General features: G+C 40.9%; 1 protein-coding gene across 1 annotated transcript; it reads left to right on the top strand.

The window, feature by feature from the left end:
• Nucleotides 1-522: 522 nt before the first annotated feature.
• On the top strand, nucleotides 523-25,405 carry LOC308128790 (engulfment and cell motility protein 2). Its single transcript, XM_080494455.1, has 23 exons — nucleotides 523-624; nucleotides 6,431-6,487; nucleotides 6,590-6,688; nucleotides 7,011-7,051; nucleotides 8,290-8,362; nucleotides 8,448-8,498; nucleotides 10,634-10,803; nucleotides 10,942-11,041; nucleotides 11,471-11,622; nucleotides 12,471-12,549; nucleotides 14,889-14,924; nucleotides 15,256-15,306; nucleotides 15,895-16,017; nucleotides 16,375-16,494; nucleotides 16,972-17,076; nucleotides 17,172-17,280; nucleotides 17,387-17,523; nucleotides 19,167-19,330; nucleotides 19,510-19,622; nucleotides 19,715-19,822; nucleotides 19,995-20,077; nucleotides 20,206-20,283; nucleotides 21,999-25,405. Exons 3-23 carry the CDS (start codon nucleotides 6,611-6,613, stop codon nucleotides 22,197-22,199), a joined length of 2,172 nt encoding a protein of 723 aa, XP_080350581.1. The 5' UTR covers nucleotides 523-624; nucleotides 6,431-6,487; nucleotides 6,590-6,610; the 3' UTR covers nucleotides 22,200-25,405.
• The last annotated feature ends 654 nt before the right edge of the window (nucleotides 25,406-26,059 follow it).

Here is a 26,059-nt window from a genome sequence, read left to right as displayed (position 1 = left end):
GGAGGTGAGTCATTTTTACACATTGACTCAACTCCTTTTTCTACCCACATTATCAATCTAATGAAACTGTTGGGTTGTGACTGCAGCACCTTTAGATAAAGATGATGCGACATGAAGCACCTGGCTTGAAGATGAAGATGTCCTTTTTTTTCTCTTCTTTTTTTTATGTTGTTGAGTCTCATACATGAGATGATGGAGCAAATCTGCCTCATTTGCAGACGCTGACATTTACATTGAGTCCCGCCTACAAGGCGGGGAGGAGAGAGAGAGAGAGAGAGAGAGAGAGAGAGAGAGAGAGAGAGAGAGAGAGAGAGAGAGAGAGAGAGAGAGAGAGAGAGAGAGAGAGAGAGAGAGAGAGAGAGAGAGAGAGAGAGAGAGAGAGAGAGAGAGAGAGAGAGAGAGAGAGAGAGAGAGAGAGAGAGAGAGAGAGAGAGAGAGAGAGAGAGAGAGAGAGGTAACCTTGGGGGTAAAATCCAAAGGCTGCGAGCATCCTCTGCCCCGGACTGACTGTCTGCACACTGACTGCAATGGAGGAGCGGAGGACAGGCACCGGCTGGAGGGATGACTGAGTCACATTAGTCGCCTTGTGAGGAGGAATAACGCTGCTGCTCATTGTGAAAGCGGGTAAGGTTTTTTTTCTTTTCTTTTCTTTTTGCTGCTTTCAGACGCACAATAACAAGACGCGGTGCCCCCTGCGTCCCTTTCACCATGGAGCCGACGTGAACACGAGTTGTGACCGTGTGTGTGTGTGTGTGTGTGTGTGTGTGTGTGTGTGTGTGTGTGTGTCACTGCAGATGAGATGCTATAACAGACCGTAAACAGGCTCTCCTTCATCACGAGGCGAGCCGGGGGCTGCCGTCGCGCGCCTGCCTGCAGTGTCGTGGATTTATCTCAGTGAAAATCATTTAACGTGAAGTTGATGATTGTGGACGCTTGTTTGTCTCCTGGGGGAGCAGCAGTGTCCTCAATGAGCCAGAGGGGGCGCACCTCGGTGCCTCCCAGCAGGCTGTGGTGAAAGTTTAGGGCGCTATGTGTGTTTTTTTTTTTTTTTTTTATGTGTGCGAAAAATCCCCCTGTTTTCCACCGGCAGCGGGCTGGAAGGCAGCCCCCGAACCAACCCCAGTAACCAGGAGCTGTAAAATGGCGTCAGGAACATCTGAGCCGGGCTGGTGGGCGACAGCACAAGTTGTTTGGGAGTGTTTTTTGTGGCTCCGACCACACTGTGTGGATTTCTTTTCAAGCTGCAGCTCCTTAGCAGTTGTTGCTAAGCTACCGGCCACAGCGCGTGCAGCCAAATGTTGTGAACTCCACGCACGCTCACACAATGAAGTTGTGTCTTTCAGTGTGATTTCACCAGTTATGTACAGTTCACACCATGCAATGGTGTATTTATAATTTAACAATGAAATATTTCCAAGAAGATTATTGGTCCAAAACGCATAATGTCCACCTGGTGCTCCATTGGAATGGAGATCTGTTCACTATGAATGCTTCTAGAATAGAATAGTGTTCAAGAAACCAGTCTGAGAGTTTTGTGACATGGTGTGTAAACCTGCAAGAGAGCAGCCGTCAGTGGAATGAGCATGGCCAATAACAACATCCATCGAGGCCACACGTTCAGGGGAGACATACACTCTAAAATCTCTAGTGCCTTAATTACCTACAAATGTAAATTTAAAAACGTTCTTTGTGGTGGGAAAGAATATATGTGATGAAATTGTATATATTTTCCGCAAATAAACAACCTTAAACATGAAGACAATTTTAACTACATCCTGGTGCAAATCCAGTAATAACAAAAACAAAACAAAACATTTCCATTATCCATTTTGTTACAAACTCCTAACAGAATTGTTTTGAGGCTAATAGTTTCCTTGCAATAAACTCAAGATCTCAGTGTCGTGTTATATGTGCTACTCTTTTAAGAAATGTGGTTTTTAATAAAAAAAGGATTTCCCACAAAATCCATCAAGCCTTATGTTTGACACACCTGTTCTAGGCTGTGTTGTTTAAACTAAGCTCAGTTAAAAATAAGGGACTCAAGGTGTTAATAAATTGTCTCTCACACTGTTACACCAGCAGCAGCCTGGACCATTGGAATAAGTCAGGATGGGTCTGGTTTCATATTGTCTGTGCATGCTCGCATTTGTCCAAGGAGGAAGTAATCTGAAAGCAATTAAATCAAGTCAACTAGTCTTGATTATGTCTTCGAAAATGTTTTTTTTTTCCCCCCTCATCCAGTTTTTTGGTTCAGTTGCTTTTAGATACACACCCTACATCATACACAGTGTCACAGTTGAAACTGAGAAATCAAAAATGTTTTCCAATAAACTGCAAATTGTAGCCTCAATTGTCTGTTCTTAACTGACAGTTATTTGTGCCCAGGGTGGTTTTCTGCCACTCGCCCACAAGCTTCAAGGTTCAGTGTGTGTTCAGAGATGGTCTTGTCCATACCTTGTTTATTTGAGTTACAGTTGCCTTTCTATAATCTCGACCCAATCTGGTCATTTCCCTCTGGCATTTCTCATGAACGAGACATTTTGACCCAAAAGAACTGTCCTTCACTGGATTTTGTTCTCTTCTTCGAGCTATTCTCAGTGAACCCTGGAGAGGTTTGTGCGCAAAACTCCAAGATCAGCAGTTTATAAAATACCAAAAACCATGCTTCGTAAGGAAATAAAAAAAACCACACATTTCTTCCCCATTGTCTTGCTTGGTTTGAGTTATAACAGCTCATGCTGACCGTGTCTTCAGGCCTAATTACACTGATTTGCTACCATGTGATTGACTAATGCTTATTTGTATTGGTGGTTTTCCTTAATAAGGTGCCTGGTGACTACGCCAAAGCTTTGGTCAAAATAAGGAAGTTACTATTAATAGACATGTTTTAATTAATGACAGTCCATTTCAATGTTGTCTTAATATGATGCCACAATATAACACATAGAGTTCAGTGTATAGATAACTGACAGTCTTAGTCCACAGAAACATTGCCAGTTTCATATTTTAATAAAGAGATCATTTACAGCAGATGTGCTTTTGGATCAAAAGTACCTACTGAAGTGGAATGCAGAGGGATGTTTCAAGCAGGCATTTTCACATGGAACAGCAGGAGAGGCACACTTGTAATTAACATCAATAATTGCAGGTACTCAGCAGCGTGTTTCATGCTGATGCACTTGGGCGATTGCTCCACCAAATTATTATTTAATACACTTCCACTCCACTTGTTTGTAATGTTCTTTCTGAGTGGAGTTGCGTTTCTTCTGATTGGGATTTTCTGACATTAAGGTGTTGCAATGGGTAAAGCACACATGGACAGTGACATAAACCATCGCTGAGTTCTCTTCTGGATCTGTGTTGTGAGTCTTCTCCTATTGTTGGTCATTGAGCTTCATTGGCGGGTCACATGGCATTAGTAATATGTTTGCTTTTCCTGCTGAAGTGTAGGATTGCATTCAAAAGTGCACAATTCATCAAGCAACCAGGTGTATAATGTGTCCATATGTGGGCTTTTTGTGTTCGTTATATATGATGCACAGTACATTTCCTTAGGTCCAACCTGTTGCAAAGGAATGACTTTCTGTAACCAGCACCAATGTATGAGAAATTATCATAACAGCTTGTCCTTACTGGCCCATTTCATTAATTAGTCAATTGCTTTACTTTTTTGTTTTAAAGAATAACCAATTCACTGTCAAGACTTTCCATTTTAATTGTTGTCACTGATATATTATCCCTTTATATCCCTTAATGAGTTTTAGGGGGTTGGTTGTCCCTCTTCCTTCCATATTCTATACAACTTCATCCAACTTAACTTGGGGCAAAGACGGGCAGAGTCCCATTTACAATTTGGAATTACTCGTCAGTCTCATACCCCATGTGTCCCAAGCTGTAGAAAACCCACTCATGCATTGGAAGAAAATCTATTTCCACACATAAAGGACTACCCCCCCCCACCCCCCCCAGATCTCCTTTGCCAGCACAGATGTGACCGTTTGCTGGTAAACGACATCACAAAGGCTGATCAGTCTGTGATGACAGCTGAGCCGCCGATATGAAGTGTCTGCCATCTCTGAAGTCTTACTGTGGCGGCAGGCCTGAGCTTGTGACAGCTCCTCTCTTCTCAAACCAGTTACGAGTGCGAGTCTGAAGAACGCCAATTAAATCTTTTGCTCATATAAAGTTATAGCAGCGAGCGCGGTGACATAGTGGTTAGGACTGACTGGGAGAATAGGCTTGATTTGAGTACTATTGAGACTCCAATGCAGATTAATTTTTACACTCTATTCCAGGAACAGATGACGGTTTTACTTCCTCCACTACAAGTAAGTGAAGGAAACGTCTAGCCTAATCTGAAATTAACCACAGTGTCCCAGAGATGGTGATAAAAAGGTAAATGAAGAACCGTTTACTGTGAGTACTTGCTCATGCGTGGCGTCATTATCAACTTTAAATGTTGTGGGTGGATCCTTCAGTTCACTGTTGTTTTAATCATGGTGGATAGCAACACGGCGTGTTGACTGACTTGAGCGTTAATCAAAGCAAATCCTATTGTCACACTTGGATTACAATGATATTTCTTTCACGAACGTACTGCCTGCCATCAGCTTTGCGCCTCCATGCAGCGTGGTCTGCAGGTTACTGCAGAACATGGTGACGAGCCGTGCTTTCACCATTCTTGTCATGACGGCACTGTTGTTACTCGTCGATGGTTGATGGGCGTTTGCTTTGTGCCTGGAAAATTCACCTCGTGCTTCCCTCGTGTTGCTGATTGGAAGTAAAGTTCGCCTCTCAGTTTTAATGTGGCAACAAACAGAAAGGCTGGCCTCACACTTTCACTTTAATCTTATCACAATATTAGATTGAAGTCAAGGAAAATAATTTTCTGACGAATAACCGTCATCCTGCAATTGTCATACGTTGCCCACTATGGCTGATTCCATGATTTAGACTTTTCTTGATTGTTTTTAAACATAGTTTACAACTGTACAAACTATTGGTCACAAAAAATTTTTGAAATTTAATCCAGAGGCCTCCAGAGAGCGCGGGCTCGAGGCTCTGGCGTTGTGTGATGTGTGCTCGACAGTGCGTGGGCGGTGCACTCTCTCCATCAGCTGGCTGCCTGAAATCTGAGTTTAATTGGCAGTTTTGACATCGTTTGCTGAATCCATCTATAATTAGGTGTAGTCGAAGTTAACATTTGCTGTGTATCATCCCATATCAGACTCTTACGCTCTGTTGTGACAAACTGTGTGGCGAGCACATGTCAGTGATCCCGCCGTTCAATTATTCAATGATGAAAGAATTTGTTTTGCATAAATATTCATAGAACACCCACCTCATTTCTTTCCAACTTTGAGATATTCATTTTTTTTTTTTTTTTTATGATGAGGAGCATCGAAAGGCAAATATGCACTGAGTGCAGTTGCTGAACCCTCCAACCAATCAACTTGTGTTTCTGAACAAAAAGTGCTTTTCTTTCCTCGCCGATCAAACTGGAACGGTGTCAGATGTCACAGCTGTCACCGATGCGATCCAGCAGATGGATGTATTTATAGAACAAACCTTTCAAAACGTGTTTGCTACAGTTCTGAAAATACTTACACCCCTAATGAATCTCCAGAGAAAAGAGTTTGAAGATAGTTTGTCTAATGATCTAGATTTCTATTCATGTGAAGAGCCCTAAGCCCCTACAAAGTGTTTTGTATCTTGAAAGCACCCTGACTGCAACGAGCCATTTGGAGAACAGCAGAGCCTTTTTTTTTTTCTTTTCTTTTTTCCTCTTTCTTTTCTTTACTGCCGTCGTCCAATCACCAGCTGAATCTGTCAGGCAGCTTTTCATGCTCTCTTCATGTCGGAGCACAGAGACAAACCTCTCTCTGTTGCCAGAGTGTGGTCTAATGCTGTGCTCTTTGTACTTGTGTATGGCAGAGCCGTTGTAGCAGGCATGAGAATCACAATAATACACCTTAAATTTAACACGAAAGGTGAGGCCTGCTGACGTAGAGGTCTAGATTTGACTGCTCTCAATATATAAGCTTCATAAAAGTGGCCCGCGGACTGTTTTTGAGCACATTCAATTTATGTCCGCGTTCGTTCATTGCCAAAGGGGAAAATGTGAAGGAAGTAAAAGTGACATTTTAATTCACAAATAAAATGTCAGAGGGTGTTTATAGGGAGTGCAACCTATTTAGATATTTATGAAACATTTTCATGATTTACTCAACATTATATGTCGAGAGCAACAAAAGCCTGCAAACCCCCGAGTCCAGTTAGTGTAAAGCTGCGTGTGGGTGTTTTGTAAAACAGTCTTTTTATATGTTTGACCTGCTCTCTTAACACATTCAGTTTGAAAAAGAGAAACCTGCTTTAAGGAATATAAGGTTTTAAACGTGTGTGACCGGCTGTGTGATTTGTGTGTCAACAGGGTTTATACTGCAGAGCTGTGAGAGCGACTGACCCCATCAGCAGTTATATCCATTAGGTGATGTACAACTTAGCTTTTTACTCATGACTGTGTTGATCAGTATATATATATATATATATATATATATATATAGTTTTGTTGTTTCCCCCCCCCCTGCAGGGTGCTAACAATAGGAGAGCCATGCCACCCCCTGCAGACATTGTGAAGGTTGCCATCGAATGGCCCGGCGCCAATGCACAGCTCATAGAGATGGACCAGGTCTGTGCTTATGTCGCCATTCCATGAATCTACATGTTTGCCTTGCTTGAACTTTAAGCAGCTCTAAGAGTGAAACTTGATGATTACATTTTAAAATTATGCAAAGCCTTAATTTGTTTTGAACGTGAAAGGCACGAGTAATGCTGGAGTAGTGCTTCAGTTTTGCATAATGTCAAAAAAGCATTCACAATTCCTGTCATGACTAATTTAAGGGAGTAAAGTTTTACAAAATGTCCCAAACTGTGATCACTGTGATTTAGAATACATTTATTTTAACATTGCAAATGTTGTACGTTAGCAATGTTTCTTTGTGTGTTTGTAGAAAAGACCTTTGTCCTCAATCATTCGGGAAGTGTGCGATGGGTAAGTATTATTCTACATATTTGAACATTTTCCAGATGTTTTCAGCTGCGACCAACAGTCTGCTTGATTTACAAAAGGAAACATAACATATTTAGTCTTCAATCTTTTTATGTGTTTTATCTAAACAATAGACATTACATTTAAGTGAGGGTAAACTAAAATGACTGTGATTTTCTTTATTTGGGTTTATTTGAATGAATAGAGTCTAAATTCACAGATAAAATAAGACGATAGATTAATGAACTGTACTTGTAAATATAACAGACAAGCACAGCAGAGGGTTAGATCAGTGATGTGGATTAGTTGAAAAAATATTTAGTTTAATAAATATTGAAGTACCGACTTTTTGTCTCATAGCAAATAAAAACTATTACTATGTTTAATCTGCCGACTCACAATTATAGACTCCTGCTGTCTATCAGTAAGAATTTCTGTTAAAAAAATCAAACATCAGAAAAACACTTGGAATTTGTATAAATAAATGGCTGCTTTTATGTAAATATGACAGTTTTCCTTTCATTTGCCAAACATACAAATATTTGTTGTCGCTGCGGCTTTCTGGATTTTTAAAACAACAGGTCTGGAGCAAAAACCTGTGCTATTTCTACCAAAGCTCTAATCCCTAGTCTGAGTGGAAGAGGGTTTTGTTTTTTTATAAACTCTACAATTTGTGAAATACATTCGTTCAATGAAATTAATGAACGTTTATGATGACTATCAGAAGATACACCCCACAAAAAGCTGTAGTTTACTCTTGACACAGTGCTTCACATATTAAAAACAGTACACACACACACACGTGCGCACGCACGCATAAGAGATAAGATAAGAGCCTTTATTGATCTCACAATGGAGAAATTGTGAGATCAAATAACACAAAGACTGTATAGCGTTGACATAATATTATGTTCGGATTCATTACAGTCTGTATATTTCTTCTTCTTGCACACATTTTTTCTCCCTCATCCACTTCTGAGCTTAGTTGCAGCTACCCACTGCCTCTCCTCGCCATTGAAATAGAAAATTCTTTGCACTTTGCTGTCAACACCCACTGATTTATTCTCCTCCACAATCTCGCAGTTTGCCACTTGTGTAAGTACAACTGCTGGAGGGAACAGCCTGACTTTGGGCCACCTTTTGTTCATGCATACTATAGTTTACTGCGTTCTAACTTTTCACCAGGTTTATTCGATATCACACGTACACTGGATTCTCAGCTGCTCTGTCCTTATCCTCAGGTGGTCTCTGTCAGGCTCGGAGCAGTTTGCTCTGCGCTACGCTGATGGCCCTCAGCTCTATATCACTGAGCAGGTGAGCCGTTTTCTCTCTCGACCTTGTATTGAGGACACAGTAAATCAAGATTAAACTTCAACAGGCCTTCTCTGTCATCTTCCAGAGCCGCGGTGAAATCAAAAATGGGACCATCCTTCGATTAGCAATTTCTCCCGTAAGTTGACTTTGCTCACACGTGTTTAATTTTTGTCTTCAATTGTTTCAAAGTCGACATTGTGAAGGTGTAATTTTCTGAAGGAGAGAACTGCAGGCTGGCAATTTCTATAATGATTCCCTGGTCTGTTCTTTAGATTTCTTCCTCTATTTTGTAGTGGCCATGAACAGTTTGCACTCTCCACCCGGCTGTCAGTTTATGTCTGTGAAAATGTGAATTCAGCCAAAATATACCTTTCAAGTTTCTCTCCTAAGACCAAACTGTCAGTCCGTGACAGTGGTGAAAGTACTTTCTCCGAATGGATGAGAGGAGCTGACGTGACTCGCCGTGGCAAATAACAGCTTCTTCTCACTCACTAATAATATATGATAATCTGTTTTTATGATTCCGCCCTGCTTTCAAGTGAACTGCGGGTGCACCGCATCCCTCAAAAGCCCAGACAGCTCGACTGAATAATACATTTTGTGCTTCACCAAAACATACAACTTATATTGATATTTTAGTTATATTGGCTCCGGTACCGACAGGAGTACATCTGCCCTGCAGCTCTGTCAAGCTGAGAGTTTTCTTATGAAGTACAACGCTGATGTCTGGGAATGCACTAACATTCTAAACAATGAGTCAGATGAGGGCGATAACCAGAAGGCATCAGACGAGTAGACAGGTTTTAAACATTCCCGAGGCGGACACACTTATCAGGAAGACAAAGATAGTTATTGTTGCAAAATAGTTTGCTGCGAGTCTATGACGTTCTATACAAACCTACTGCATTGTTCAGCTTGAGCCATCGTAGTCATATAGCCTTCTACGATCGTCCAGACTCGCTTCTAATGTGTTCGAGGGGTTTAAACCACATCTTTATTTTTAGAATATTGAATATTCTGGTTGATGGCTCTTGAGATCCATCAGAAATACACAGTATAACTCGGCTAATTAGATTATTTTCAGTTCAGTTTTGTTTTTGTTTATGTCCCTGAAGGGCAATTAATGTTACAGTGAGGTATAAAACATAAAGAACGTGCATATATACATGGCAGACAACCTTTAAATATCCAAGAGGGAGGGATAATACAATGCGTTGAAACATGAGTAGCTGGGAGTAAATAGAGTGGGGAAAATAAACTAAAATAGGTCATCTTCAAGAGCCTATCAGCTATAAGATGTAGGATCGGTAAAGTGCCATATATAAAGTGTGTCTTATATGTTCCTGCCAAACTGTGAGAAGCCACATAATATCAAAGTAGGTAATATCCCTCTTATTCTGTCCTGAATTCAGAGGTGGAAATGACTTTCGGGAAGGAGTGCTTGAACCTCTTTCCCTTCATATGTGGAAGTCTGACATGAAGGTCAGAGGGTAAAACCTGGAACAAGGCATGTAAAGGATTGGAGCTGTCTGAAAGGACGGCATGTGCCTTCCTGATTATTTGCCTGTTGCACACATCCATCAGTGTGCACTGTTGATCTCCCATGACCTCACTGCGCCTCATGACACTGCTTAGTGCATTGCTTGACCTGGTGCTAAGGTTACCAAAGCTGCAGAAAAGAGAAATGGTCAGCACAGATTCAACATGCCATCTCTAAAATAACATCATCAGAGACATATCGATCTGGATCTGGAAGCTTCCTCAGAAAGGACGGTCGTTGTTGGCTTGTTTAGTGTGGATTCTAAGTGAAAAATGAAATTTAGCTTATGATCCAGAATAAGCCCAAGATATTTATTATTATTGGCTGTCTTGTCTAGCCTTTGATGATTGTTCAATTTAAAATATTTTGAATTTAAAACATTCTTCTTTATAGTCTGTTGAAACTAATACACTTGTGGTCTAAAGCTTATTTTATGATTCATATTACATTTTTAAGTTTTGTTTTGAGGAAATAATATGTAGTTCAACCCTGCACTCACTTCTTTTCATCATCAGTCCATGAAAACAATTAAAATAAATGCTGGGAAAAGGCATCCCCCTGCCTCCCGGCCTTCCTCATGCTTTCCGGGCCCACACTTAATAAAGAAGAACATGACTATGAAGTGAAGGGCATTGTTAGATATTGTGAGTCTCTTATAAGGTTGCAGTAGGTCCTTTGGCTGGGTGGGTGAGCGACGCTGCAGCACGAAAGCCCTGCTCTGTCTCTTACAGGCTCGTGCTGCCCGTCAGCTCCTGGAGAGGATCCAGTCCCACGGTATCGACGCTCGCCTGGAGGCTCTGAAAGAGCTGGCCAAACTTTCTGCTGACCCAACGTTCGCCACGGAGTTCATCAATATGGAGGGCATCGCGACTCTGGCACGTCTCGTGGAGAGTGGGACTCAGTAAGTTTGACAGTGTGCACCAATACAAATAGCCGCGCTTCTTTTTTTCTTTTGTTACTGCTTAAAATGGTGGAGGCTTTTTGGTGTGACTTGTACGAGTGATGTGAAAAACTCTTCACTGCCATTTAACTTCCGCAGCTTCGGTGAAATGCTGGCCTTCACTCTCACCGCCTTCCTGGAGCTAATGGACCATGGCATTGTGTCCTGGGACCTTATCTCCCTCTCCTTCATCAAACAGGTGCCCCCTCCGACAAAAGAGCTATTCAAAAGACTTACACCGAGCATGCAGAATAAAAATCTCCTTTCAGTAAACTTTCAAGGTCTATCTTTTCATTCCTTTTTATTCAAGCACTTTTATTTAATTACTTGACCTTCTTTTCTTACCAAATGGTGGAAATGCGCGAGTCTTGTTGCCTAGCAACCCTCATATTATCAAGAGCACTTGCAGTACGAATGCAAAGTTTTCTTCCGAGAACTTTGCTGTGACCTTGACAGGCGAACAAGACGGACTTTCAGACTTTTTTATTTGGTTGTTCTCTACAAATAAAGTGACTTATGTGCTTGATTAGTGGATCAGTCTGTTATCGCAGACACTTAATCAAGTCAAACTGAATAAGATTTCCCTCCATGTCTCTCGGTCCTGTCTTACCCTCCCCCACGCTCACAGATTGCAGGTTACGTGAACCAGCCTATGGTGGACGTCTCCATCCTGCAGCGCTCTCTTGCCATCCTCGAGAGCATGGTCCTAAACAGCCACAGCCTGTACCACCGGGTGGCCCAGGAGATCACCGTGGGACAGCTCATCGGGCACCTGCAAGTGTGAGCACACACACATGCACAGGGGCTTCAAGCACTCTGAACTCAGGGGGGGGCAGTGTGGGGAGACTTAAAAAAAAAACTGTTGTGTCTTGTAAATGTTGTCTTTATGTTTGATTTGCAGAAGGGATGAGTTTAGGATTCACAGATTTGCCTCAATCACACAACGATGCTGGCATTACTCAATATCTTTCTTCACATTTGCGGTCTGGTTAAAAGTCTTCAAACATGAAAGTCAAACCACGTCTATTGATATTTGGTTTGTTGTGTACAAATGTTCATGTAATTCCATGCACACATCTTCAATCACGTCGAAGGATAAAAGAACAATTGGCCAACAAGCACAAAATAAAAAACTTGGTAAAGCTATTTGTCAAAGGGCCGCTGTTATGACAATGTTTTATGTATGTATAAAATGGAAAGCTATATAATGATTATTCAGGACAATATATTTTTAGTTCACCAAAAGATAAAATTCCCATGTTTTGTCTTAATAGAGGAACTAGACCACCGAGTGGAATATTTCATGTCGCCAACAGGAATTCTGTTGTTTATCAACTACAAATGAGCCCTATGGGACGGAAGAATAACTTGTTCAAGGTATATTAAATTATGATTGCTGGTAGTTTTCGTGGGCAAATCTATTGAAAATGACTGCCGTGCCATTTAAGGATAAATATGAAGAATGATGTGCAAAATGTCGGCTGTGAAAGTTGAGGCTCCTGGTTATCCTGAATCCATTCCTCCTGCTTAAAGTAGTGTAGCTGTTCGCATGTACTTAGACTCCTGTGTGGATGTCTGTGGAGCAAGATGCTTCTAACTCTTTGTTATGCTCCTGGATATTTCTCCAGGTCGAACCAGGAGATCCAAACCTACGCCATTGCACTCATCAACGCTCTTTTCCTGAAGGCTCCCGAGGACAGGCGGCAGGTCAGTGCACTCGCGGTATAAGAGGGAAAGAAACGGACTGAATGTTCTTGATAGATCTACGCAGAGAGAATACTAATGTCTCATCTTCACATTACTCTTTACGGAAAAAAATAAACTGTCCGTACATAATACACACATCCTTCTTTTTGTATCATTAAACTTGCAGATACCAGCTCACAGCTGTCGCTAATGTTTTCAGCAGCCGGCTAGTTCGAGATAAAATCTCATGATTAGACGTCTGTCTGCCAGCTGTCACGCTGTGGATTGTGCCTGACACTCGTAGTCGTCTAACTGTGAAGTTTGTACATTTGTCTATTTCTTTGACTGAGTCTCTTCAGTGAAACAGACTCGGAACGCTACGTGAGTTGAGGATGACTGTATCTGTTCAGGGGTCTGAGGGGAGCTGGGATTTTTCTGTTTATATCAAAGTTGAATCAAAAGAGTTTCTTTTATCTCTCTCCAAGACTAGACGGTGTTTTTAACACCACACACTCCATAATATCAACCATCAAACATATACCGGGGTGCTGATGGAAATGAGAAAATATCAATAGATTGAAAAAATTATTTGATTAGTTGTTATGCTACTTTTTCAAAAGAATCACTTGGTCATTATCAATATCAGTAAAAGATTTGCTATGAATGCATATAGCACTGACAAATGTACAAACCCTGAAGGATTGAGTGCTTCTGTCCAGTGTGTGACTGTACTAAATTGTCATCATGTTTCTGTTCTCCACTCACCCTGCAGTTGTGACTTTAATTTTCCTAGTTCACATTGTGTAATAGCGACATGCGGGTTTTAATATTCTTTCAGACTGTTTTGTCCCTGTATTGTCTTATTTCTTAAAATAGGTCGACACGTAATCTTTGGTTTGCCACTTAAAGACAGAAGGTCAATAATATGTGACTCATGTTCTATTAGAGAGCTCTTCTGGTTGAAACGGGCAAAAAAGATTGATAGTGGTTATTATATAGGTTCACAAAGATTAAACTACGCATCCATAGAGGAGAGAATATAAACATGATTCAAATCTTAGCCAATGCTGCTCTTAGTTTCCTTTCAAAATCAGTAGTTTGAACAATGTAGAGGCATCCTCTGATGAGGTGTGACCAATTTGTGTGAAAGAAAACGTATTTTTATGTCATTGTTTTCATTTGTTTCAGTGGGATGCTCACATAGTAATTGCTTCTTGCTGTATTGTAGCTCAGTAATTCATAGTGGAATAATTTCCACAATACAGAAAACAAAGAATTATTCGTAAGTAGTAATATGGGCCTCTTTAAGCGTGATTGTGTGTAAGAGTTAGCAGAGGTGACTAATTTACTTTAATTCAACAGTGAATTGCTGTGTTTTCTTGATTTTTTTTGTAAACTTTAAAATTAGACCATTTGCCCTCATTCACCGCCAGCTGCATTCATTGACCACTAGAGGGCAAACTGAGTCAGTCCCACTGAGAGCATCACTGCAGGAGCCTCACAGCACATGTTGTAACTGGCACTGTAATCATCAACTAAAGCAACGTTCTCGCCTCATGTACTACATTAGTGTTAAGTCAGTCAAAACAGGACGTTTTAAAATTCACTCTATAGTTTTTTTTTTTTCACCCGCTGATTTGAATGAAACATGATAGTTGAGAGAGGAAAAAACAACAACATTGAATGCAGTTCATGCATGTTTGATTTTATGGATCACCTGTTATCTTTTCTGTGGTTTTTATTTTACATTTAAGGACTTTAATTTGGCCAAAAGCTGAATGAATTCAAAACAACAAAGCTTGAAGGACAGATACAGGCGTTACTCAACAAGTTAGAATACAATAGAAAAGTTCAGTTTTACAATAGTTTAGTTTAAACAGTGAAACTCCCATTTTTTTTTTAAATGACCTATGATCAGAAACGATCATATAATCAGAGGTTTTTCCTCATCACCAGTAAGCACTAAAAACCTAAAGCACACGTGAAACTTTTGCGTTTTAAAATTTAAAAAAGTGCAAAACTAATGACAATTTAAAAAATAAAACACAATTCATGTATTCTCTCCCCATACGCATAAGACTATGATGTGTATAAACTCGCTCAAACCACACATGCACACATATAGTTTTTATGTCTGAAACTATACAAAACAATAACATTTTCATTTCAATTTTATTTTCCTGAGGCACACCTGTTTGTTGGCACACAAGTTATTTCTGTGACATGATGCTGTTCTGTGTGGCATTGCATGCTGTGCTGCTGATGTTTCCTTGTGTCTCATGGTCCACGTGTGTGCACTTTCTGTTCCCATTACTGTCACACCCGCTCCCCTCCTCCCACCTCTCCCCGTGAACCCACAGGAGGAGTATACTAACCCGCTGGAGCAGCACCTCACTGTGAGTACACATCTGTCAGCAGATCGCGCCGTCATTCCACCTCTCCTCCACTCTGGCTCTTTTCTGTGTTGTGGAAAAACCAGGGCATGATCCATAAACCCAGTTCAGATGCCATAGCTTGCTGCTGCAGCAGACAGACAGTTGACAGAAGGGTTTGGCTCATTCTTGCTGGAAGTGCAACGAGCAAAGTGATGGAAATCTCGTATGTAGTAGTAAAAGTCTTGTTTTCTGTTGGTAGCCTGTGGTAAAGTTATAGTTGAGCTTTACCGTGTCATAAACATGTCCCCTCATTTGATTTGTGGGTTGGAATAATGAATCTCTGTGCCCTCAGGAAATGGCAAGCACTCTTGCTCAAAAGCACCTGCGGTCCATCATCCTCAACGTGAGTACCAAGTCTGAAACGCACTAAATGAAATTGATTTCAGCTGCGCATCAGAACCGACAGTCTGCCCCCCTTCAGATGAGCTGAGTTACGCTTCATCCAGTTCCCAGAGATTGGGTTTGACGTTACTCACCATTAAATATTGGAAGACCTTCCACATGTACAATATTCCTGTTCATCCACCAGTGAGCGCATCCCGTGTGACTGTTTGGTGTTAGTCTCATCGCTGGGAGCAGCAGGTGGTCTGCATTTGGAAAATGGGAAGCCTTACTCACTCTGTGACACAGAACCAGCAAATGTGATATGGCACCAAGTGAAGTGGAACAAAATCTGCTCTGAAAATGAATCTTCTTGGCACTTGTCTGGAAGTGTCTGAATGAACTGGCTTCAAATGTCAGTGAGGAGGAGACATGGAGGCGTGCAGGAGAAGCCGGAGACCAGAATGCACCAACCTGTGCAGCGTTTATGAGACCTGTTACCTGCTTGTGCTACATTCTGTTTAAATCTCCCTTTGTCGTCTTTTTATAGAGACTGTAAACAAAGTTATACAATACAATTTGACACGCTTGTTTTGCTCCTGTTTTACAGCATGTCATCAGAGGAAACCGACCAATCAAAGCAGAAATGGCACATCAGCTGTATGTTCTGCAGGTGTTGACCTTTAACCTTTTAGAAGAACGAATGATGACCAAAATGGACCCAAATGACCAGGTAAAGCTGCACTCATGAATTTTCCATTTGATTTATGATTCTTGCCTTGTTAATTCCAATAAAAGTGATTCAAATGTTAAAGAATGCAATATGATCATTACTTTTCAGTAACTTAAAATGTACACTGAAGTTAATCAACTGCAGTAATTAGATACAGTCTACACAGTTTTACACTCTGATAGATCTGTGACAAGTAGACCAGAAAATGAACATTTTCCTGTGTTGGCTCGTGCTTGATCACAAACATCTGCTCCCCCTCGATTGACCTTTACTTCCTGTTACCCCATTGAAAGTTCTACTTTAACCCTGTGACTTGTTTCTGCTGACGTGCTGTTAACATGGCATTTTTCACGACAGACTCAGAGAGATATCATCTTCGAGTTACGCAGAATCGCCTTCGATGGAGAAAATGACCCCACCGGCACAGAGAAAAGAAAGGCCATGTACACCAAGGATTACAAGATGCTGGGTTTCACTGTGAGTCTCCGGTTCCTTCTCTTCGCCTTAATCTTTATTGGACAACTCACCATATTTAATAACTTCATAGGTTCTTTGCTCCTTACTTTGTTAAAACATTTCATCTCCCCAGTTTCAGCTTGAAATTATGGGGGGATTATTATTGAAATCCCATTACGCTCTGTGCACACAGTGACTATGATAATTTATATCTAACAGACATTGTTACACATTAAGTAAGTTGTAGTTAAAGTACTATTTTGCATGTAATATGGTATAAATTACAAGAATGGTAACTCAACCCGATTTTACATAATTGTAGTGGATTATAAGTCAATGTTGACTTTTTCTGCGATCTGAATGGAAAACTGTATGATTTTGATTTACACTCTCATTGCACTCAAATAGGATGGCATTTTCAATAATTGTGACACTTTTTGTATGAATAAATTCAGACAGATTGTCTGGTTCACTTTTATCTCTTTATCTTGAACGCAGAACCATGTGAACCCGGCCATGGACTTCACCCAGACTCCTCCGGGGATGTTGGCTCTCGACAACATGCTGTATCTGGCGAAGGTTCACCAGGACACCTACATCAGGGTCGGTGTTGGGACTCAATCACATCTCTGCTCGCTTCACAGAGCCACAGAATGGCAGTCACACCTACATTTTCTTTAATCCCTCGCCCACGACAGATTGTCCTCGAGAACAGCAGCCGAGAGGACAAGCACGAGTGCCCTTTTGGCCGCTGTGCCATCGAACTCACACGGATGCTGTGCGAGATACTCCAGGTTGGAGAACTGCGTAAGTGACTCCACATTATACACATGACTGCAGTGATTATTGTCGAAAATTGGCTTGTTTTTACTACAGTGTTTTACCTGTACGGTTGTGATTTTTGTTTGCGTAGCTAATGAAGGCTGCAACGACTATCACCCGATGTTCTTCACTCATGACCGGGCGTGGGAGGAGTTCTTCTGTGTCTGCATCCAGCTGCTGAATAAAACCTGGAAGGAAATGAGGGCCACAGCCGAGGACTTCAACAAGGTCGGAGATTGAACTGCTTGTAGCACAAGCGTCATCCCAAGTCGTCATAAATTCTAACAAAAGTACAGCACGTTCCAATGAAGTTTGGACGTTGTGTAAATGAAATGGGTTTGAACTCCATTGTGGGTCCCTGAGCTGAGCAAGGTCAAGCACAGGATGAGTGAAAAGCAGTGAAATAATTTCCACACGGGGATCAATTTAGTATCTAATATAAGAGATCTAAAACAGAATTTGCACAATGGATCATAAACATGATGGCAAATTTTACATGTATTTTATGTCCCGACAGGAAGTCGGGACATAAAGAGAAATATAGGCAGAGGTTCACATTTTTATGTGTAGTTTCAAAACATTAGTAGAAAATTGCTCACAACAGATTTTAAGAACTGTAAATACTTTTGATATACGGAGGGCTTAAATCCGGTATGGAAAAACCATTGGACACAGGGTGGGGAGAACTTTCATAAATCACCGTACGTGTCCCTTGTAAAGAAGGAGCCTTAAGGGAATGCATAAGTCAAGACAGTTGCATTGACCATGTGATCTGGGTAGATCAAGGGTCAGATTGCAGGTGTGTGGGCTGCCTCCTGACTGAAAGCAGGTCATTTTGATAAAGTTTAGTTTACATTATTTAATAAGCAATCTGGTGCTTTCAGGGTCAGAGCTGAAGCACTAGTAAAGTTAGATACCATTTTGATATGAGTCCTGTCATATTATCCTCAATGGTTTCTAAGCTGTGCTTTTTGCACCAAAATGTGGTTGAAGTGGGAGTAGAAGAAGGGGTTAACAGTCGGTAAAGAGAAAGTCATGATTCTCCATCTGGGGACAGACTGGAGGTCTGTTCGTCAAGGGAGCCGTCTTAGTGAAATGTCTTGACAGCTGCTGGATGGATTACCAGAACATATGGTTCGCTCATTCAGAGAAGGTGCTGATCACTTCGGCGGTGCTTTAGCTCCCTCCCTTATCCGCGCTTGTCATTACTTCAAATTTTAATTTGTCTCATATTGCACTTGTCTGTAAACTTTCAGTCAAATAACGATCAGGTGGGTGATCGCCATTACCCCAAATCCACCATCTGTCCCTTTACTCCATTTGAATATGAGCTCTGTCAGGTGTCGCGTCGCACACACACGCACACACACGCACACACACACACACACACACACACACACACACACACACACACACACACACACACACACACACACACACACACACACACACACACACACACACACACACACACACACACATTGTGCTGCTGTGTTGTGCCATGTGTGTGTGAGACTGAGCAGCCTACTGGAGCAAACAGCTCAAAGGTTTATTAAATAATTCATATTAATTATCACGCATCTAAGCGGTCGGTGAAGTGTACACAAGTACATGAACCCACTTTGTATCGCTGTAGTTTAAAATATTGATGCCGACACAAAAGGCAAAAGATGTCTGTCAGCACATTGAGTTTCAGAATGGAGAAACTATGTTTCGCTGAATTTAAACAATATTAATAAATAACAGTCATAAAATCCAGGCCTCATCAAAAAAGCACAAGTAAAGACTAAAGACACAGCACACTAAGTATGTGAAATATTCTTTTGCTCTGCATTTCATTTGTTCTGATGTGTGTTTGAACGGTCCACCAGGTGATGCAAGTGGTCCGTGAGCAGATTACCAGGGCCCTGGCGATGAAACCAGCATCTATAGACCAGCTGAAGAATAAACTGCGAGGCCTCAACTATTCCGAGATTTTGCGTCTGCGGCAGTCGGAAAGAATGAGCCAGGACGACTTCCAGTCTCCACCGATCATGTCAGTCTGCGTTTACGATGCTTCTCTTCCCTGTTTTCTGGCTTAATGCTTTTGTCCTACAGCCTTGATAGTGTCACAAAAAAAAACCATCTTCACTTCACACTTGAAAGTTGAACTTGCATCTATATAATGTGTAAGCCTTATGTGCTCATGTTCATCGTGCCGCGTTTATGCTGCAGTGAGCTGCGCGAGAGAATTCAGCCGGAGATCTTAGAGCTCATCAAGCAGCAACGACTGAACCGGCTGTGTGAGGGAAGCTGCTTCCGGAAACTCGGGAACCGCCGAAGGCAGGGTACATATCCTATCAATGCAATCATTTTGCCGCTTTGCTGAAGAGCACAACTAAATGCTGTGTTCCCCGGGGGTTGTCTTTTTCTTCCATAGAGAAGTTTTGGTTCTGCCGGCTCTCTCTGAATCACAAAGTGCTGCACTATGGGGACTTGGACGAGTCACCTCAGGGTGAAGTGCCTTTTGAGCTACTCAGTGACAAGAGTAAGAGACTCTGAAACCGTTTTCTTCCTCCAAGTGGCTTCATCTCCCAGCATATAAATCTTTCATAACACAAACAGTGACACCATCAGTGGCACACGGCATCCATCTGTCAGCGGGTCGACCTCGGTAAATTCCTGTAATTTATTGTTTATTTCCTCCGTGTTATTGCTAGTTCCTGTCTCCGATATCAAGTCCGTGGTGACAGGGAAGGATTGCCCTCATATGAAGGAGAAAAGTGCTCTGAAGCAAAACAAGGTAGCAGCCTTTCCTGGATTTATTTATTTATACATTTGTTATTACTACTGTTTCAGTCACAAAGCCGTCTTTGGTTTTGTTGATGTCTCTCATTGTTGGAGCTGTGTGGGGGGTTGTTTTTTTCTCAGGAGGTGCTGGAGTTGGCCTTCTCCGTCCTCTACGACCCCGACGAAACGCTCAATTTTGTCGCCCCGAACAAATATGAGGTAAGCTGAATCGTCTGCCCCGGTACACAAGCTATTTCACCCTTTTGTATTCAGGCTACAGGTAAATTATCTGTTGGGATTGTCTGGTGAAGTGGATTCATCGACTAGTGAGGAGAGCAACAGTGAGACTTGAGCTGTGTTTACAGCGTGCACACGGTGCTGTGTCTGGGGTGAATGTGCACAAGGGAAAACGTTGATGTATTTTTGTCTGCCGAGAACCCACCATCTTTTCCTATCAAATGTAAAAGAAAGACAACCATGTGAGATTATTCTACTGAACAAAATGATGTTGGTTTTGACAAACAAGTGGACTGAAACTACTTTGTGAAGCTAATATTGGTGTGCACCAATATTGAGATTATGTTGTTCCTGCCAGCTCAAAATAACCACTTTAAAGGAATATTCACAGTTTTACTGAATACGTGAGTGTTAATGAATCTAAAATGATTACATTAACATTGTGTGAGATTTCTGTTTCATCCCAGAGGTTCACTTGTGCAACACAACTTTTCTCACTGGTGTTTTCTCGCCCGGTGAAGCATTTACACAGCTTTCCCCCTCATTGCTTAGTTTTTAGGGTCATAACTGAGCCATAACTGTTAAGTTATGGCTCAGTCTCGCTGCTCTCGTCATTCTCATTTCCAATACCAGGCAGCTGCTCTCACTGAGGAAACAAAACAAAACAAAACCAAAAAAAACCATGAATTTGCTGTACATGTACTTCCCATCTGGTGGACACAATAAAGCATTTAGCAACTAAAGAGCCAGATATTTCCCTGGGGATTCGGTGGAGAGCCGAACATGAGGGTGAATATTGAACGTACGTGGGCCAGGTGGCTGAAAACAATTGAACTCTGATGCCACATATGGAAATTGTTAACTGCCAACATGTTTGCCACATCAGCACTTTCAGGTGATGAAATTGCTGAAGGTATATTTAAAGGCTCATTTTGGTGATGAACTGCTTGGACCAAAGGTGCTTGGCCACAGCCGCAGAAGAAACATGCACACAAGCAATAAAGCATCAAAGATTAATTTCTGAATTGATGTTTAGTTGTTTCAAAAATCTAAAATGATCCAATGACTTATAGTTTGTAAATCATAGTTTTGACCAGTTTTATGTCATTTTCATTGTCTCCATATATAAATGTTTATGACCACACCTGCTACTTCACATCAAATAGAAATTTTTGTCAGCATTTCTATTCTTTTTCTTAGAACATATTATTGTTGTCTCATGCATTGCTGATGCTGATCAGAACGGAATCACATTTATTGCCATCATTAAGTTATGTTGGTAGCTTGTGTTGGTACGATGCAATTAATTAGAAATTTCCACTTTGTCTGATATACTGTATTCCGTTAATGATGACTTCGTTTTGGAAATTTAATGGAGAAAATCAACAGGAAAACACTATTTTCGAGTATATGACTACCTAGCTCTGCATTAAACATATATAGTATAAACTATGATATTGAAACAACTGAGGGAACATTTTATCTCCAACACTTTAGATGATCAAATCTCACAGGTGTTTGTTTTTTTTCCCCGTGTGTGTGTGTGCGTGTGTGTGTGCGTGTGTGTGTGCGTGTGTGTGTGTGTGTGTGTGCGTGTGTGTGTGTGTGTGTGTGTGTGTGTGTGTGTGTGTGTGTGTGTGTGTGTGTGTGTGTGTGTGTGTGTGTGTGTGTGTGTGTGTGCGTGTGCGTGTGCGCAGTATTGCATCTGGACAGATGGGCTGTGTGCGCTGTTGGGGAGAGAGATGGGCAGTGACCTGACACGCAGTGACCTAGATACTCTCATCAGCATGGAGATGAAGCTCCGCCTCCTCGACCTTGAGAACATCACCATCCCAGAGGCCCCGCCTCCAGTGCCAAAGGAGCCTAGCTCATATAACTTCACCTACAACTACAGCTGAGATGTGTGCATGTGCGTGCGTGCGTGCGTGCGTGTGTATTTGCAATGCATGTATGTGTTTGTCGAGGATGAGTATTTTCATGAGATTGCTTCAAATGTGTATTCAAGGAAAGACTCTTTTTTTCCCGCAAAATTTCAGAAAAGCCTTTTTCTCCACTCGTGTTTGTGATTTTGTGTGGTTACTGGATGTGTTGATAGCTTCACGGGGAGGTCAGAGTCCAGGAGAGAGAGAGAGAGAGAGAGAGAGAGAGCTGTGCTCCTGCTGCAGCTGGCGGAGGGTTATCGTCAAATCTTATTTATCAGCAACGTCTCCGGGCAGCGTCTTGATTTGTATCCCTGCTCTGTGTGACACAAATGTTGAAATGATTATGAGTGCAGGGATTTAAGTCCAATCGTACATTTTAGTAAACTTGAGGCTTTAATTCATCAGTTGGGTCACGTGTGTGGTCTCCATGGCAACAAAGAATGAAGTTGTGTTGCTGCGCTCACTTCAGCATTGCCCACCTCCCCGCACATGTACAGATGTACAGTTCATCACTGAGTAATCAGCCGCACATTCTGCTCCCCGCTGCAGTCACAGCTCAAAACCACCGGAATAATGACAGACTGGAAATCTTTGGACAGAACAGGGGAAGGTAGAAGGTTAATATTACAATTTTATGAATGTTACATGGGATAGGAAAATGTATACTAGTGTTTAACTGTTGAGATATAAAATGTCTAAAAAAATTGCAAAAATGTCACAATCACAATTATTTTGCATCTTTATGAAAGTCTGTTTGATGGATTGAACACAGCCATGAAGAAGGGTTAGAAAAGTGGTGAACATGAGAATACAAGAAAAATCTCTGGATTCTTTAAGAATCTAAATTATATCTTAGCTTTTTGTTCACATTCATTATCATACATCATCTGAATATGTACCTGATTACTTGTTGCAGCTGCAGTATTCACAAGTGTGTCGATCTCCCAAGGCTTTTCTCCTCAGAACAGTACGTCTTGAACTGACTACAAACCAATCGGCCACTACATTGTGACTAACTGATCTGTGGTGATGCAGTTTTGACTCCTTCAGCTCAGAAGGAGCATTAACTTCTGCAGCAGTTTGACCTACAGGTGGTCTTTAGTATCGCTCTACACGGACCGGCCTCTGCTGAGCAGTTCATAGCCTTGCCGACGGTTCACCACTTTGGACGATTTTAGATGGAAACAGACCACTGCACTACACTCGTCTAATCGTCACAGTATGGCCCTTATCAAACTCGCTGGAATCCTTCTTTTTTGCCCCTTTTCCTTGCTTCTAACACGCCAACATTGAGAACAAAATGCCCACTTCCTGTCTAATATGTCCCACCATTAAAGGAGCCATTGAAAAGAGGCTGCCAGTTATTCACTCAACCTGTCAATGATTTGATAATCAGTATATCCCATGAGATCAATACAACTGTGTGAAAACTCTAGCCTTCACCCGTCCCACTGTAGATGTCTGTGAGTGTGCGTCCATCTTTACATCTGTTGTGTGCAGATTTAGAGATTTTATGTATGTTTATGCTGAGAGAGTCTAAAAACAGGCTCCACATTTCATATGCCTGTTGCTGGTTAAAGACGGGGCCAAAGCTCTCACATTCAACACGTTTGAACAGAGAAAAACTGAAAATATGAATGATATTAAGCTTTTTTAATCATAGTCACTACATTGCCTTATCAATCATATGTTCACTGTGTGTCGTCAGCATTTACAGGTATGAGACAGGTTGCAGCTCAATGTGTGACCTAGTTGTAGCAGATAAAGACATTTTAAAGTGTTTAATAGAACTGTTTCCACCTGTAAAGCATTTATAGTATAATGAATATAGATCATATGTTTGAATAAATTCTATAATGATATAACTTTACATAAATGATCAGTTATGAATTCAAAGTTTGTTTATTGGCATTTGCTGCCTCTGTACATATGAACAACAACATGTCTCTAACAAATACAGATAGTCTATACAGAAACGACAGTATAATCTATGATCACAACTGTGAGATTAAACACTAAGGAATGTGCTTAAATCGGTTACAACTATGTTATAATGAACGTACCATATATTGTTCACACGCGGACTCCATAATCCGAGCTGAATTAGGTTTGCATTGAAATCGAAGTGTTTGAGAGGACTGTACTGTAGTACTGTAGTCACTGTGCAAAAGCAAGCAGGACAAAACAGCAGCTCTGTTTATTCCTTTAAAATGAAAGTATCAAACTTCTCTCAGATGAAAGTAGATCAACATGGCACTGCTTTGATGTAACTTTTTTTTCAGTAGTGTTGGTCCTAAACTTTGTCCCGTCAACTTCTAATCCAGTACTAATCACTGCTGTCATTTGTGAAAGCAGAATAGAATTATATTTTTGTAAATGACTGTACAATTTTATCTCTGTTGAAAGAATGGGGCTTCAACTAACGTAGCATTTTTCACCACATCAATCTTTATGGTGTGTTTTTCAAAGTAATCTCACACATTTAGAAAAAGAAAACCCAACAACAAACACACGTCATGTCATGAAAATTACTTAAGCACCCAATTATGATGTCAGCATTACAGTTATACTGAAAATCACAACTTCTATCTATTCTAGCCATTTGTGATATTGAATACTTTTAATATTTTTAAAGTGGATTTTTGTTTTTTAAATTGGCTTCCATTAATGTTGAGTTGTACATTTTGTTTATTATTCCTACCTTGTACAGTGGCTCTGGGAGTTCAGACCAAGCACGACAAGCATATTGATGTATACAAGCCGAGCAGCGACTCAACCAAGTTTATAGTGGAAAATTATTAAAGAAAGTTACACTTGTGCAGACTTTATAGAGAGTTATCTCAAATATTGGCTTCCAATCTGTGCTACTTACAATATCTACATCTCTGGTGCATTTGGCTCAGTAAGATATGCAACAATATGCAAACGTTTTGTGCTTCCTCGGTCTGCATGGTTTGAGTATTTCTTTCAAGCTCTCGGGGTCACTTTAATAACATAAACCACTGAGCTGTGTTGGGAAATCAGCAGCAGCGAACACAGAGCAGTTTCCTCGGTGTATCTCGGTAAGCAGAGGATTCCTGCAGTGGATGTATTTACACTGTGGCTTGACATTTTTGCATCTGGCACTCTTTTACATGACTTGCTGAACTATTTATTTACACTTGGTAGTGATAGAGAAGAATGGCTGAATGAGATAAAGTTTAAATATGGTATACATATAGATCATTGTATGTATATACGGTATTGTGTTGCCTTATTGAAGAAATGTATTATGTTTTGTGTGAATAAAACAAAGTCTAACTGCTGATTGACGTTTTATTTTCTGACTCGATGTGTCTCATCATGTACACAAATCAACTATAATGCACTGACATTTAGTAAATATGAAGTGAAAAAGAATGTTTTTTAAAATTTCCGATGGGAAATGTTTTTGTGTTTGTTTTATTTTGGAACATTTTACATCAGATGGCCTGATTTTTTTTTTTTATACATATAAATAGCATATACTTTATACATTATATAGCATATACTTAAAAAAAATATATTATTAAATTGTCCTCAATTACAAGTGAATATACTGTTTTTATATCCATTCATCTTCTACCCTGTTGAGCATAGCGGGGTGCTGCAGCCAATCGCAGCTATGGATTAGGGTGCACCTGGAGAAGACACCAGTCCGTCACAGAGTGTAGACAGACACATACTACTGTTTTTATATTCACTTAAAAGTACCAATTGCTCTCCTCAAAACTCTTTTTTAACAGGCCTTAACTGCTTTGCCAGTAGGAGACATTATCTGTATGATATAGCTGCATTTGAAGAATATTCCTCAAACA

Source organism: Blennius ocellaris (genome assembly GCF_963422515.1).
Source record: "Blennius ocellaris genome assembly, chromosome: 4".
NCBI lineage: Eukaryota > Metazoa > Chordata > Actinopteri > Blenniiformes > Blenniidae > Blennius > Blennius ocellaris.
Note: the sequence above shows the minus strand (reverse complement) of the source record. Positions and strands in the feature narration are given on the sequence as shown.

What these genes read in the sequence shown, in the direction of transcription:
- LOC308128790 (XM_080494455.1), top strand. Translation starts at nt 6,611, where the DNA reads ATGCCACCCCCTGCAGACATTGTGAAGGTTGCCATCGAATGGCCCGGC. An exon ending in ACAAGATGCTGGGTTTCACT is followed by an intron (nt 16,495 to 16,971) that starts GTGAGTCTCCGG and finishes TCTTGAACGCAG; the next exon opens with AACCATGTGAACCCGGCCAT. An exon ending in TCGCCCCGAACAAATATGAG is followed by an intron (nt 20,284 to 21,998) that starts GTAAGCTGAATC and finishes GCGTGTGCGCAG; the next exon opens with TATTGCATCTGGACAGATGG.